The 15473-nt window shown below is 33.6% G+C and overlaps 1 protein-coding gene and 1 long non-coding RNA gene across 51 annotated transcripts in view; one reads left to right on the plus strand and one right to left on the minus strand.

The window, feature by feature from the left end:
* The window catches only part of LOC111694928 (protein abrupt), a 36516-nt gene extending 32682 nt beyond the window's left edge, over positions 1-3834 (minus strand). For 29 of the 50 annotated variants that reach the window (XM_023463994.1, XM_023464003.1, XM_023464079.1 and 26 more), the window contains exons 1-2: positions 3700-3834; positions 2018-2855 (exon numbers count right to left, since the gene is read on the minus strand). In XM_023463994.1, the coding sequence (XP_023319762.1) occupies positions 2018-2804 (787 nt within the window). In that variant the 5' untranslated portion in view covers positions 2805-2855; positions 3700-3834. The remainder of the gene's footprint in view (positions 1-2017; positions 2856-3699) is intronic. The other 21 variants (XM_023464348.1, XM_023464295.1, XM_023464367.1 and 18 more) reach the window with 1 other exon arrangement.
* Positions 3835-11314: 7480 nt separating this feature from the next.
* Positions 11315-12928, plus strand: LOC111694736 (uncharacterized). The gene is made up of 2 exons (XR_002763701.1): positions 11315-11440; positions 12741-12928. It is a non-coding gene; the product is annotated as an uncharacterized LOC111694736 (long non-coding RNA).
* The last annotated feature ends 2545 nt before the right edge of the window (positions 12929-15473 follow it).

Raw genomic sequence — 15473 nt, forward strand, 5'->3', positions numbered from 1 at the left:
CCCAAAAATTGAGGCAATAGAATTCATAACCACCCCCATACTTACTCCCTTCTCATTCGCTGCCGATGTTCCATCAAAACAATCTGCTTTCTTGGTGTTCAGAAATCCTCTTCAGCGGTGTTGTGACGCTCTGTGTGTGCAGTTCAGACAAAAAAAAATAATGCGCCAAAAATGGCACTGGGTTCCAAAAATATTACTAGACATGATGGGATCCAAAAACTTCGTCAGATATATCTAAATCGCAAGATTTCATTTCCCTTATTGAATTGATCTCAACCCATAGTTTACACAAAATATTAAGAAACAGGTTTCTTAATCACCGTAGGCTAGATTCAAAACACAAGTTTTGATTTAGTCTATGGGTTTATTTGCTGTAAAAATCAGGAATGAAAATATTTCAAAAAACCCCAAACGAAACATTGCGATTTAATTTGATATGTCTGGTGGGACGAGTGAACTGACATCTGGAAAATGGGTTCCTAGCCAAATTTTTTCCAAAACATTGCTGGCCAAATTTTTATTCTCAAGATAAAGTTTCATGTGAAACTTGCCAAAACTTTGAAAAGCAGATTGCCTTGGGTCCATAAACTGAAAATTCATCTAGCGTCAAGCTGTTAATTTGTACAATTAAAGTTTAACAAGAAGGATATTTAAAGGGACTGTATTTAGTGTAAAATCTAAAACAACTAGATGAATTTTCCATAATAAGCAATATCACCGGGCCACTGCCTTTAAATTTTATCATGTGGTTCCGTTTAAAAACTGTAAAATTTTCCAAAAATAACGAAACCAAATGTTGCCCATTAAATAGTGATATTGCCTTTCCTCTTAAATGTTACCTTTCTCCAATTTTACATTTGAAAATTGGAATGCTGCAATTTTAACGAAAGGTAGCCAATTAAGTGGGTACTATATTCTTCTTAATAATTAATAGAGTCTCTCCCAACCATTGGCTGATATTTAACCCAGGCATGAAGTTATAATGTCCGGTTATAAAAATAAAGATAATCTCAAATTAGGGTTTTAAATGTAACAAAAATGTTATCAGGAAAACATTTACTGTAAGATGACTTTAAATTATTCTAATTGGGAATATGAAAAGGACAAAATACACTCATGCCAAATTTTAACCCAATTACAAATCCCAAGACACGATTAATTACAAGAAGAAATTTACTTTATTCAGCACCAAGACTGGAAGGAGATGGAAAAGAAAGAAAAAGACCCATGTCCGAATTTAATGAATTTGAGCCGTGTCAGAAATCCGCCAAAAACCGGTTTCAATTGAGCGCCGGCTTAAATCTTGAGATAATGAATACGACTTTAAATGGAACCAACCCTATTTTAGGCGCGACTAAAATTTAAGCCGCAGCTCAAATTCTTTAAATTCGGCCTCTGATCACTTGTTATTATATCCTTATTTTCCTTCCAGTCTTAAATAAATCAGAAGATAATTTTAAAAACATGACATATTAAGTTAATTTTGCTTCAAGTAAACTGCTTTGCTCTTTCTAGATAAAATGTAAGGCCAATTAGATTGGATTTAATCTTGCTTCAAGTAAACTGCATTGATCATTAAAGATAAAATGTAAGGCCAATTGGATTGGAATTTTCAAAAAATTTATATTTTACAATTTTCTCTGGTGCTGTGCAAATAGGAACATGAGTGAATTGACAAGGCATAAATTGATATACTAAATAATAAAACAAATTAAAAACAAATTTTGAAATCAAGTCGGATAAAAACTAAAATCGTTCAATTTAAATTCTTTAATTCGATAGACGTGTGGCCAAAATTACTGAGTGTTTAAGTTAGTTTAATATCAAATATATTATTAACTATGACTTGGTATTTACTTGACAAATCAAGAAAGTGTTAGTGGTATTATGGTGGTAACGATTCAGTCATGTTCCTTGGCATAATAATCCGCCAATATTTTTAAGAAACCCTTTAGCCTATTAAAAAAAAGAAAAAAATAAAGGCGGATGAGACTAGAAATTATCAGAAAATCCCTACCTTTGTTTCCATCAGCTCCTGCAGCAATCGGCATTCCAGTGTTCGGGTCGATCATTCCGCTTCCATCATCATAGCCTTCTTCATAGTTTCCGTAATCGTAGCTGTCATCCTGATAGGAGTCCTCTAGAGCAACCTGACCTTGACCAGGTTCTACTAAACTTGAGTCCTGGTAGTCGTTGTTCGATGATGTGGTCATGGCTGTGGAAGGTGTGGTCACGTCTCTAGGTTCAGATTTAACTGGAACAACTTCCTGAATGTCGTCATCTTCATATGAGGAAGGTCGGTTGTTTGTCGGAGCAGGTGTGGAAGGTGCTGAAGGTACTGGTCGGGCGCGCTTGGGCGGTGGTCCTGGTTCTCGTTCAGGAGGCTCTCGATTCCTGTTGGAGTTGGACTTGGATTCTGCCTTCGTCTTATCACCAGATTCAGCATTGTTTTGAGTGAGACCTTTCACACGGAGATCCTCCGCTACGGCTAGGAACGAGTTAAGCTCTTCTTGGGCAACATTCACCTCACCCATGTACATAAAGTTTAAAACTGAAAGCATCTCCTTGTATTTAACACCCTTGAGATAAAGTAGTGGATGCTGATGAGGGTTCTTGCGGAGAACATTTCTGAAGAACGGACTGCAAGCTGAGAGAATTACCTTGTGGGCCTGAATCTGAGATGAATCATCACATGCTAGAGTTACGTCAAAAAAGTCTTTCTCTTCACGTAATTCCCGGAACGCAACGCTAATGTTCGTTTCGAAATCGTTCCAGCGTAAACAGAACTTTTCTGATGTACCCATCTTGAACAGGGTTTCTTGCTGAAAAAAATGAACTCTTCGTGAGGGTCAGACCTGAAAAATAAGATATATTAAAATAAAACTAATCTTGTAATAAGAAAACGTTTTGTACAGTAATTGAGTCCATTCGGTTCAGCCGTTTGGCCGGACAGAGGGAACATATATACGATTGTCTTCTTATATTTTATAGATAACTTAATAATATTAAACATATACAGGGTTGACGACAAAGAGACTTTTTATGCCGTATATTTCCTTATACCTAGGAATCTTCGCAACGGTAACTTTATTGCTTATGTTGCCATGTCAATGAATAGGCAATTGAAAGACAATATACGAAGGAGAAGACTTAATTTAACCTTTTAAAAAATACGTAATGAATTACAGGTAGTCTTTACTGTCTCATCTTTTAGGGGTAACCCTGTATATTTTATTAATTTAGTTCAAGGGTTAGTTTATGAATATTTCTGGGCCAAGCGCTGCGGCTAGGATATGCTGGGGAAGCGAGTGTTAAACAAACGAGATTAGTCATTCACGAACAAAATTTTATGAATGGGGGGAGAGTTTAGTCTGTCCTCAAACGATTTTTGGACCCCCCCCCCTCCTACNACGGGGTCCAAAAATCGTATACTAGGAAATTACCCAATTATTAACGTTATTAAAAAACAAGTAATTTCCAATAGACCCAAAACTCTCTAAACAGCCTTAATCAGGAATTATTAATTCTAAAAGATAAAATATTCGTAATAACTTCCCAAGGGACTTCAGACTTGACGAAAACCAATATCAAGCCAAACTACAGTTTCTGCTAAACAAACTTAACTTAATACTAAAATTCGGCTGAAATAACATTGAAAAATACATTTAAAATAATATTAAAATAATAGTATATCCTTACCTCACATTCTGAATCAATAAGCAGTTGGCTGGCACCAAAAATTCCTGGTTTATTCGCAGATTTAGTCGGGACCAAATTCTTTGTCTTGTTGTTAATATGGCTGCCGGCGAGAAAAGCAAGCTTGGATTGCCGGCTAGACCAAACCCCACCGTTGCGAGGTTTTGTGATTTCAGTTAATATAGCATTTTCCGACAGCTTTCGTTTCAACCGGGAAATTTAATTCAAGAATCAGGGCTCGCGAGTTTTACTTAATTAGTCTTTTTGAATTTTAATGTTTTAAACTTTAAATCTTTCATCTTTCTTTCTATTGTTTTATATCCTCGGAAATATGTTGTTTAAAAAATATATTTTATTCAAATTTGTGTAAACCCTTTCCTACGATTTTATCAACCGGTCCCGCCATCTCCGCCTCCGCCAACACAGATGCGGCAGGCGCGGGATAAGCCAAGCCAGGAATTATGGCGTCACGGCGTGTATTCTGGGGGTTCGTTCGTGGGGCCATGGGGTATAAAGGGAAAAAGAGCGGGATCACCATTGTTGTAAAAATGTTTTCTGAATTTTAAGTCCTGTAGGAAAAATTTTTTAAAATTAAAAAAAATCTGCAAACAAGGGCGGCTTACGATATTTTCTGCAGTGGTGGTGGTGGGGGGGGGGGACAATAAATGAAATTGCGCTCCTAATTTTTCCAAGAACGTCATATAATTGTTTTACATTATTTTCTAGGACTTTTTTCTGATTCTAGTCATACAGATTTTATACTATAAAACGTCCTCTCAGTTATACCATTGCAAATATGCATCAGCCTCATGTGTTATTTCACCATTTCAGTAAACGATTTTAAATTTATAAATTGTATGTATACATACATACATACACAGCAGTATTAAAACATTTTATCGGATAAACATGAATGAAAACAAGAAATATAGAAATATCAAATCTTGAAGTCCTTGAAGAGTGTCTCTGTCTAGGTATATTTCAAATTTAATAAGAATCTTGTTAAAATTAAACGAAAAGCATGCCAGTGCAGAGTTTTTTGTCTAACGTAAATGATATACATTTAAACCTATAGTTAATTCCCTATAAAAGTCAACCTACTCAACTTTGAAGTTTGAACATATAAACCAAATTGAGCTAACAATCCCGTGTGTTTCCCAACCCAATTATCCCCCATTCAAAACTTGATGAAAATCGGTCCAGGGCCGTTCCTGAGTCATGAACGGACAAACAAACAGACAAGCTGCAAACAGAGATTACAACTGTATCTATATAGGTATATAAAAGTTAGATTTGCTTTGCGCTTGATAACCGTTTCATACTATTAAAATTTTAGACAAATCTGACATAGGGGTTCCTGTAGAATTATGATCGCAGATCGGACATTACAAAAAACAGACAAAAACAAGGATTACTACTTTATAGATATTAGATAAAAGTTATTTATGCTTCATGCATGATACCTGAGACTGAGTTTAAAGTCCTATGTTTTATTGGAGATCAGCACTCCTCTTTGCACCATCGACACCACCGTGCAAACTTCTGGCTACGGGCTTTGTTTTCATTGAAATTAAAGTAAAGCACAAAAAAGAAGTAATTTTAAGATGGGAAATGACTGAAGAAGTGGTTGACTTAATCTGTTTATTAGTATAAATTTAAAACATCCTGATATTTTTTTCTTATAGAAGATTGTTGAAGTTGAAGACGACATTTCTAATTTCTTAATATTCTTCTGAATAAAAATTGCAACAAGGATTAATGCAAGGAAAGTTATTTAAGAGGTGTACGCATCTTTTTTACTGCAGTGTACTGTCTCTGGGCNGAAAAGAAAGAAAGAATGGCGAAAATCAGTATCACAGGAATAAGAAAACCAATAGAGTTATTGTAGAAATTATATTATATTAAAGTTAGTTTTAAAAAAAATATTTTTATCTTTCTCAATTCTCAAGGCTAAAGGCTATTATAAACATTTAATGTAAAAAAGTTCTGAAGTGTATTTTATTTGTGTTGACTTAAAAAATATGCATCCACGAGCCCTAGAATATTCCATTGTTGAAGGCCAGATATTGTTGATTTGTTCTTTTTTAATCATAAGATATTTTTTACATTTTACATTTTAATTCTCCTTAAAGGAATAGAAATTTTGCCAGAACTCTGATATTTTAATCCCTTTAATTTTATCTTTGCAATCCAATGTCGTAGATATCAAACTTTGAATTCTTTTGGTAAAATATTCCAAGTTTGAAATATCAAATGTTTACACCACTCGGTGCAAAGATTTAGGGATTAGAATATTAGAGTTTGTGGCAAAAAATCAGTTCCAAATCTAGAGAAAATTCTGAACCTGGCAAATTTCTAACTTATTATCATTTGATAACTAACAAGATTTATCTTCTTTGACAGAAGTTCTATAAAATCGAAAATGAATTTAGATTATGAATGAATTGGTTAGATCAATCATCTTTTTCCAGAAACTATAAATGATTATTTCTTGCAATTTAATCTGTAATTAAACCAGGTACTTAAAAAATACTGTTTTGCGATTCGCACACATATTCAATGAATTGACTCATATCATTCATTTTACAGCTTTTGGAATATAAATTTTGTGAAAACACAAGAACAAAAAATCGATTTGAATTGAACACAGCCAAATCTGCATGCAACAACTTAAAATTTCTCTTTTTTTCGACTTCAAACCCTTAAAAAAAGCACTTTTGTTTTTGAAAAATTTTCGAAAAGGGGGGGAACCCCCCCCCCCTCAGACCCTTACAAATTAATAAATTGCCCCCCCTAGCAAAAGTCCTAGTTGCGCCTCTGGACATAAGACCCATCTTTCACATTAAAAAATCAATGAAATATTCTGGTCATAGGAAACTATTATGTGAATTATCAAAATTATCAAAATTTAATGCTTTTATCCTCCTCGGATACTAAACGAACACTGATGCATCTATTCTTGTTTACAAATTCCGCCCAGAGAGAACTTATTTCAATATGTACGCAGAGTATACGCAACTGCAATTAACTTTCCTTGCATTACATTCTTGAATTGCAATATCTAAGACATTTCTATGCGGTTGATTATAAATTGAATGATGTTTTATATGATTTATGCATTCTCTGTAGCCCATGTATTCTCTGTATATTTCATCTAATCTCTATACGTATTTCTTGTATTTCCTGTATTCCTTGTAGGGTTTCCACGAAATGGTCATATTTTTTGCCCAAAATTTGCGTAATTTAATCGCGCAAATATTTTTTGCGAACTTTTTAGCATTTTTGCGCAATTTTATGTTTTTGCATAATTTGCGCTAAACTGGAAGTATTGAGCAAAAAGTAAATTTTTACGCAAAACATGTTGTTGCAAACTGACCAAAATTGACAGTTTCAGCACAGAATCAAACAACTGAAGGTTTGTTAAAAAATTTACCTACAAATAAGTAATGATCCTTCTGCTCTCAATTGGTTACTTTTAGTTACAAAATCTTCAAATTAAGAGACAAAAATTAATAAAAAAGAAATTAGAAATTTGAAAATTGAAAATTGATGCATAGTTTTTATAGATGTCTGAATATTTGTGTGGTGTTAAACTTTGATATATTTCAACTGTTGACTACTTCTAGTAGAATGCATATGGTTAAAATATTAAAGGTCTTTGACCACCGAGATAATGACAACACTGAAACTTAGTCATCGAATTTGTATACAGCCTCAACGTTGAAGTGTTCAACTCACTGATACTTTTGCTTGTAGGCCTAATGACATATGCATTTTATGCTACACGTCTCTTTCTATCTTAAGTAATTATAATGAGTAAAAGGCAAAATACTGCTCAACTTTTGTGTGAGATCGTACAAATCTTCATTTGCTGTGTGCCATTATGCATCAGGTTAAAAATAGAGTTTTAGGCAAGTAATCATTTCCTTTTTAAGCATTACAATTATATGGAAAAAGTGCAATCTAATAAATGACTACTTATACAGTTTACACCTTTACTGAGAATTTGTTCCGAAAAATAGCACAATTTTGCGCGAAATGAAGGTTGCGAATGATTGCGCAAAGTGCTATTTTTTCGCGCAAAAGTTTGCGAATGGAAACCCTAATTCCTTTTATTTTTTATTTCATGCATTCTCTGTATTTTTTGTGTTCCTGTAATTTTTATTCCCTGTATTCTCATCAGATTCAGAGGAGCCGTTTTCAGATAGTTTTGGGGCTCAACCCCCTGGAACAATGAATTTTCTACGATAGGTTGTATACATTCCTGCATATACGTTCTCATGCATTCCCCCTGTTTATCATTCTCTCTAATTAATTGCACAACATGAAGGAAGGAAATTAAATGAAAGATGAAAAGAGTTGAAGGAAGCTCAAAGTAGAGACTCGAGAAAAGATAAAATTTTACAAAATTTAGAATTTGATGCATCTTGAGTCACTCTTGACAAATACAACAGGGGCGTACGAGGGCATTTGTTAAGGGGGGGGGCACAATTTGGGCCCCCCCCCTTGGCGACATTGTGCCCCCCTTTACAAACCCTTTTTTTGAGAAAATATTGATACTGATATTAAATTTTTTTGCCCCCCCCCTCCCACCTGGACTTTTTTTGTTCACCATAAAAATACACCAAAAAGACTACATTTTTGGGTGTTACTCTAAAAATTATTCCTTTGCTTGAAAAACTAACTTTTTGACTTTATAAATTTATCACTTAACTCCATCACAGCTAACTAAATCAATAATCACAGCATCATAAAAAATTATATTTTCACTAATAAACGAAATTTATTCTGAAATTTTAAGATAGAATTTACTCAATCTACATATTCAACAACTCTTTTAAGCTTCAATTTTCTGGAATTTGCTTGCACAAACATTTAAATGATTTTTTCAGTAGAGAGCTCAGACAGCCTTGTAGGGTGTAAGGCTGTATAAGTGCAAGATCGTTAAGTCTGCTCTCCGTCATAGTACATCTTGTGTAATGAAGTATTCTCTTTAGAAGGCTAAAACTTTTCTCTCCTTGTCCTTGTATTAACAGTGAATTTAGACAAATCCTTAGTCTTTTTCATTGTCAGTTGTTACTAAACGTTATAGTTTCCTTTTATTTTTGTATTTTCCAGGGGGACTATGCCCAGCCTGGCTCACAGGGGAGCCTGAGGAAGGGAAATGCAAGCAGATGTAATATTAAAAGAGCCTCCCCATGGGTGCCCCCCCCCCCTCGTACGCCACTGAAATACAATTAGTTAATTTAGTGTAAAATGAACCTTAATATAGCAATCTTTGACAGGTCTACATAAACAGTTTTCTTGAAGAAAACTTGGCATTTTATTTCTCAAAAGACGATGACATCGAGCAAAAGTACATGATGTCTCAAGAAACGGGGAATAAGGGTGTCAGACTAGTTTGTAATCGGATTTTCAAGATTGAGACCATTTTTAAAACCTACATACAATAGAAATAAAAATAACAAATTTCCAACTGGAGTGAGCAAAAAGTAAAAGATCGTCTCCGTTTGCACAATTTTGTATTTAATGTTAGGTTACAGTTTGTAACAGTTTAGTTTACAGTTTATTACAATCTTATTCAAAATGTCCACCATGAGCAGCAAGATACTTTTGGGCCCTTGATCTAACTTCAAAAATAACCTTTAGGAAGACCAGTAGGGTCAAGGGCGTATACATAAGGGGGCAAGGAGGGCAGTGCCCCCCAGACCTGTAAAGGGAGCCCCCCCCCCTAGAACTCAGAGCTTTCACACTTTTTAAATCTAAAACTGAAGAGTGCACTAAGAAGATAGTATACGTGAACCAGAGCCACCATGACAGAAGTCCGAATGAAAAATCTATTTAGAATGCACATTCCTAATCGGATGGGCACTATCAGGGATAGCGAAGTAAAAAAATTATTTTTAAATGCCAAGCCACAAAAGCTTGAGTTTGGATGTAGTAAAAGACCATTTTTGATTATTTATTTGGATTTAATTTACTTTGGTCATTGCACCGCCGTTTTGTAATCTTTCTTTTTATTACAAACTAGCTGAAGTGCCCGGCGTTGCCCGTGGAATTTAAAAAATCGAATTAAAGCAAAAAAATATAATTTATAAAATCTTATAATTATAAAATATAAAATTATAATATAATCTTGGGTAACCATGAGTTTGGCCAGCCATAGCAAAGATATAAATGAACGAAGAGCTTTATTATATAGAATACAATTGTGCTCCTACTTTTTTCACAACAGAAAATTTTACAAGTCATAATTATTTTCTGGACCTTTGTCCTTTTTTTCATCTCGTAGAATTTAAGTGAAGTTGAGTTTTTCATTCTCAAAAATGTCTTTTACTATCTCTAGTTTAAATACTTACTATTACTAACATAACAGTATAAATAAAATGTCGATTTTTTCTGCTAGTTTTGTTTGAAGGAGAGATAAAGTAGTACTTGCAAGGTAATTGGACATGTACAGGGTGTCCCACGAAACATGACAGTATGCAGGACGACTTGAATGTCGTCTTGATTTTTGATATAATTTGCTGCGTTTATTTGTCAACCTAATTTTAGAAGTAAATTTCTAGAAATAATAATCACAAAATTTCCCTTGTCCTGCCATTTCCAAAATGTGGTCTGCCTTTTTTGTGCTTTCAATATTGCCCCAGATATGAAGAATTTCGTTCAGATCTCGACAATTTTGCTTTTATTTAACAAAATTGAAATCTGAACCAAACTCTTTATATCTCAGGTAATATTAAAAGCACAAAAAACGCAGACCACTTTTTGGAAATGCCAGGGCTAGGAGAATTATGTGATAATTATTTCAAGAATCATACATGTTAAAGTAGATAGAAGACTAAATGTCACAAATAAATTCAAATACCAAAGACGACTTCCAAGTCGTCTTGCTATTGTCATGTTTCGTGGGACACCCTTAAAGTATCTTTTACATATGACTGATATCCAAGAAGACAAATGTTTTAAATTTACAGTTCAAATTTTACCCCCCCCCCCTTACATTTATTTCTGTATACGCACACTTTAGCAGGGTCCAGGGCAACGATTTCTCTCCTGATGTTGACCTCAAGTTCGTTAAGTTAATGAGACATTGGGGTGAAGAAGCGTATAAAATTGTTATTTTTAGATTGAATGAGCCTAAAATTAGGCTCAATCAATCATGAAAATACGATTACCAACAAGTCTGTAGACCCTTTCTACCCGTTTTTTTAAACACCCTAGCTGTACTTCTTCGGGAAATTTATAAAATCCTTCCACTTATTTTACTTTAAAAAATCCCTTGCTGCGTTAAAGATGTTTTAAAGGGAGCCATTGGTAAAGTTCAATTCCTTAATTTTCAAATAAAAAGTATAAAGGAATTGAGTCTTTGGAACAAAATCAAATATTAAAACCTCAATATCTTCAGAACTCGATGTTGTAAACCTTTGACATTTCAAACTCAGATTATTTGATCCAACAGAATTCATAGTTTGAAATATCTAAGGTCTGCAACATTTGGTTCCAAAGATATAGTGATTAGAAAATTAGAGTTTGTGGCAAAGACTCAATTCCTTTGTTTCTAAATCCATTTGTCGAACTTCATCCTTTAAAATCTAAAAAAGTAATCACAGTTCAACTCTAGCTTTCCTCAAAGCAGGACCTAGGTCTTTGCAGAGGCGCTTTCAACTGTAACTAGGAGTACAGGGAGACAGAGAAAAAAATGGCAAATCCAAGTTAAACGTACACACATAAGAAACTTAAGGTATGAAGGGAAATTGGATGAGGAAAACAAGATAATCAACAAGGAATGTCTGCATTCATCTGTCAACGCTGTATTACCCTGGAGAACAGAGGATTTTTACCTCTCTGGGTCTAGGTTTGCTATGAAAAAGCTCGACTTACACTTCTTAGAAACAGGTCTGGTGAGCCAGTTTTAAAGTAAAACCTACAACCCATGGGAAACATGTTACCCATCAACCACGGATCTTCCTAATGTGTAGAAGCTTTAAGTTCAAGTATAGTTTACAAGTACTACCCAAGATGTTCTTACACATCAGTTTCAAGACTCCAACTGTTGATAATCTACTCCTAGCCAAAACTCCTTTTATCACATTTGTGGAGTTTCTGACATTGGGTCCTTTAGATTTTTTAAAATTCCACGTTTGGTGCGGTGTTTTTTTTTCTTTCCTCACCCTTCAACAGAGCTTGAAAACATTAATTGTGTGACATAGATCTATATTTAGAAAATTCATCAACATTCAACAATCTATAAATACCTGCTTATATAGCAAATTCCAGAAAACTTGCAAGGATTATTATTTCAATATTATTATTGTTCATGGGTTCAGTGTCAGCAGCTGGAATACTGTAATACTATTAAAAAATATTGTACAAATTTGTAATTATCTTTTATAAAAACCTTTTTAAAATAAAAAAAAATTTAAATAAAAAAATAAAAAAGTAATGATAAGAGGGTTGGGGTGTGTGTGTATCAATGTATAAGATATCTGCAGTATATTTACCAAGGAGTCCCTAAGGAGTGCTATAATGTCACCCTGAAATCCCACACTACATTCCTTCTGCATGCAGGTAGCATACAATCCTAGAACCTTCCAGACCTGTTGGCATAGTTCAAGTTTTTATTATTCCATCACAAATACAGGGTTACCCACATAGGATGAGACTTCAGAGACGACTGTACGGAATTTTTAATGTCAGTTGTCTTATATTCATAATTCCCTACAAGTGTAAACGTATTTCTTCTTCCTTTGACTAATCTGCATTAAACCCTATAATTGTTATGTAAAAAGAGCTTCAGGTCGTCTTTACAGTCTCATCCTTTGGGGGTAACCCTGTACATGTGTGCCGGGGAAATTTAGTGTGGCCAACCCGATAATATCTTTTTGAGTCTATAGTTTTAAATGGATTAGGGGAGGCCTATCTAAAATTCCCGGGCACTTGTATTTGTAGGAGACCTTAATTTTGGATCTATCTTGTAGCTCAATTTAATAGGAGTGGGGAAGAGTTAAACATCTTTATTAATAACTATTGCAATTTTTTAGAATGGAAATACGGGACTCGCTTAGCATTAGAGGCAAAAGCCAACTACTTCATCTGAGTGCGGGTTACTATAGACTGCCTTCTTTTCTCCGACTTTTTGCTGGTTTCATTCTATGCTCGGACTGAGCGCATTTCTCCGTCTCTGCGTAGAGTAGACGGACAGTTTTATGAATACTATAACAACACTAAATTATCACTTTTGATTTGAATCATATTTTTAATGTAAGGATCCATCTGTGCAACATGAAGAGTAAAAAATAAATAAATCTCAATAAAGTTAAATCATTTGAATTATTGTTAATACTTGCTTTGAACCATAAAAAATGCTAGTTTTTAAAGAAGGATGGAATAAGGAAGAATGGAAGAAATTCAAAGAGGGAAGAATTAGGATAGTTGGAGAAGGGTAGGGGAAATATTTGATAGGATGAACTAACAAAGGGTAAAGAATAAAGAGAGGATAAACTAAGGAGAAATTAGGATAGGGTGAGGCTGTAAAGGGTAAAAGATATAAGGAGAGGATAAGGATTGGAATCTAATTCTTAATCTAATCTTGACTAAATCTTAACCTTCTCAAATCTACCTTTTTTAAATTATTGATGTGTGATGATCGTGTGAGATGGATTTTGTGTGTGTATTGTGTGCATGTTCGTGAAGATATCAAATAAAGGGTTTAACTCATTTTTATTAGAAGACAATTAAACATCGAAACTGTGTAATACCTTAAGACTAAGTAAAGACGACTTTTTAAATCTCATATTTAACGAATCATGGTGATTCACATGACATGGAATAGATTTATTACGTGCACATAATTTATTTTAGACAGTAGATAAAACAAATAAGAATTAAAGTAAGTCGGTACCTAAAGAAAATTAAGTTTTAATTTTATAATGGTTAAAATATTAATGTTTTCATCCTTAAATCTTGATCCGATTAAATCTGATTATGATCTTATTGATATTAGCACACATTTTCTCTAGTTTGTAGGAGATGTAGAATCTACGTACATCTTGTACACACATGAAACTGCAGTTTATTTATTTAGTCTATTTAAGTTTTTTAAAACATATTGTACAAACCAAGTCCATCAAATTGTTATAATATTTGGGACCTCGCAGTAGTCATGTAGCAGGGCTCTATCTCTTTACAAGTTCAAAATGTTTAGTTTCCGTCGTATGTCGCGTCGTAGTTGGTTAAAAGAAGTTAAAAGTTGGTTAAAACCTGAATGATTGCTTCCATGACAGACAAACTCCAAAAAAAAATCTTGAAAGTTGAAAATCTCGAATGATCGTATAATCGTACTGTAAGCCTGCTCAATATTTCCATCCTAATCCAGTCAATTCATAATCTTTTTTACTTAATCTTTTTTTCAGAACCGTGTCCACTTCCAAATCCAGGCACTTTATACCTCTGGGTATTTAAATACTTTTGATGTACTGGGTTTCCCTTTCCGGCCTAATCTGATTTAGATAAAATATTTCAAATATTTGTACATATTCCATATTTTGGCATAAGCCCAGATATGCATGAAAGGATGAGTGAAGTTTTGAAAATATTTATCTTTATGCATATTTTATCTATTCCATTTAAACAATATACTAGAGACGGATAGTTATTTTTTCCTTGATGGATATTTGTTCAAAAAGCCAATCCAAATTCACAAGGCTCCTTAGTTAATGATGTTTGATGAGTTTGAAATCTGATATGTTGCTGCAAACAAAGTTGTAAAGCAAGATTTTAAAAATTGCAAAGATTTGGACAACATTTGCTCCAAAGAGGTCTTTGTAAAAGATACTAATTTGTTTGCTGAAATGCAGATTACAACTATAAAACCTTCAAGGACTCTTTCAACAATAAAGGCTTACCCTCTTTTGACTTTTTAAGGTTACTCAACTTCTAGAACATGCATAAATGGATAAAGTTTAATTCTGTAGATAAGACATTAGGCTGTGACAAGCATTGTTAACGTTATCCCATGAGAAAGCTAAAAAAATTAAAAGGCTGAGACGTCTAGAAGTTCCTTTAAAAAAATCGCGGAACTTATTGAACATCCCTCGTAATTCTACTTTAATAGATACTTAAAGAATAAAATTAATAATTGTAAAAAATTAAGTATAGTGTTTACAATTTTCGTGCTATATGCTATGCAGTAACATTTTATTTTGATGAAAAAAAAATCAATTAATTATTAATTAAATTACAACTTAGATTTTGGTTTATCTATTTATGCAGATGTATGTACCAAGTTTTTTAATCCTGATTGTATGAGAGATTAAACCTGAATTTAAACTGAAAACGATCAATAAAGTAAAAATCACATCAAAAACATATTTCCCCAAATGATAACACAAAACGGTTGGATATATAAATTTACTAAGCTTTTAGGGCACTTCGCGCCCAATCTTCTATTTCAACTTTTAATTGTGGCTTTAGCTGTGAGCATCTTCCCTTTGTAGAGTATAAAACAAAAATAAAAAAGCTTGCGGATTTCATAATATTTTTTGCGCATTTTTAAAATTTTACAAAGAAAAAAAACTTTTAAAAACAAATTTAGAAAATTTTGATCATTCGTAAACCTTCCCTGGGGTCAAGTGAGGTCCCACACAACGGTTCAGCCGTTTTGACGTTTATTGGACACAAACAAACAGACAGACAAGCTAAAGAAACAGTTTAGAGTTTAAACATAAGAAGTAAAGCCTGTGTATTATTTTATCGGGTTGTGGATAAAAATAAGA

Source organism: Eurytemora carolleeae, unplaced genomic scaffold, assembly GCF_000591075.1.
Source record: "Eurytemora carolleeae unplaced genomic scaffold, Eaff_2.0 scaffold22, whole genome shotgun sequence".
NCBI classification, from domain to species: Eukaryota; Metazoa; Arthropoda; class Copepoda; order Calanoida; family Temoridae; genus Eurytemora; species Eurytemora carolleeae.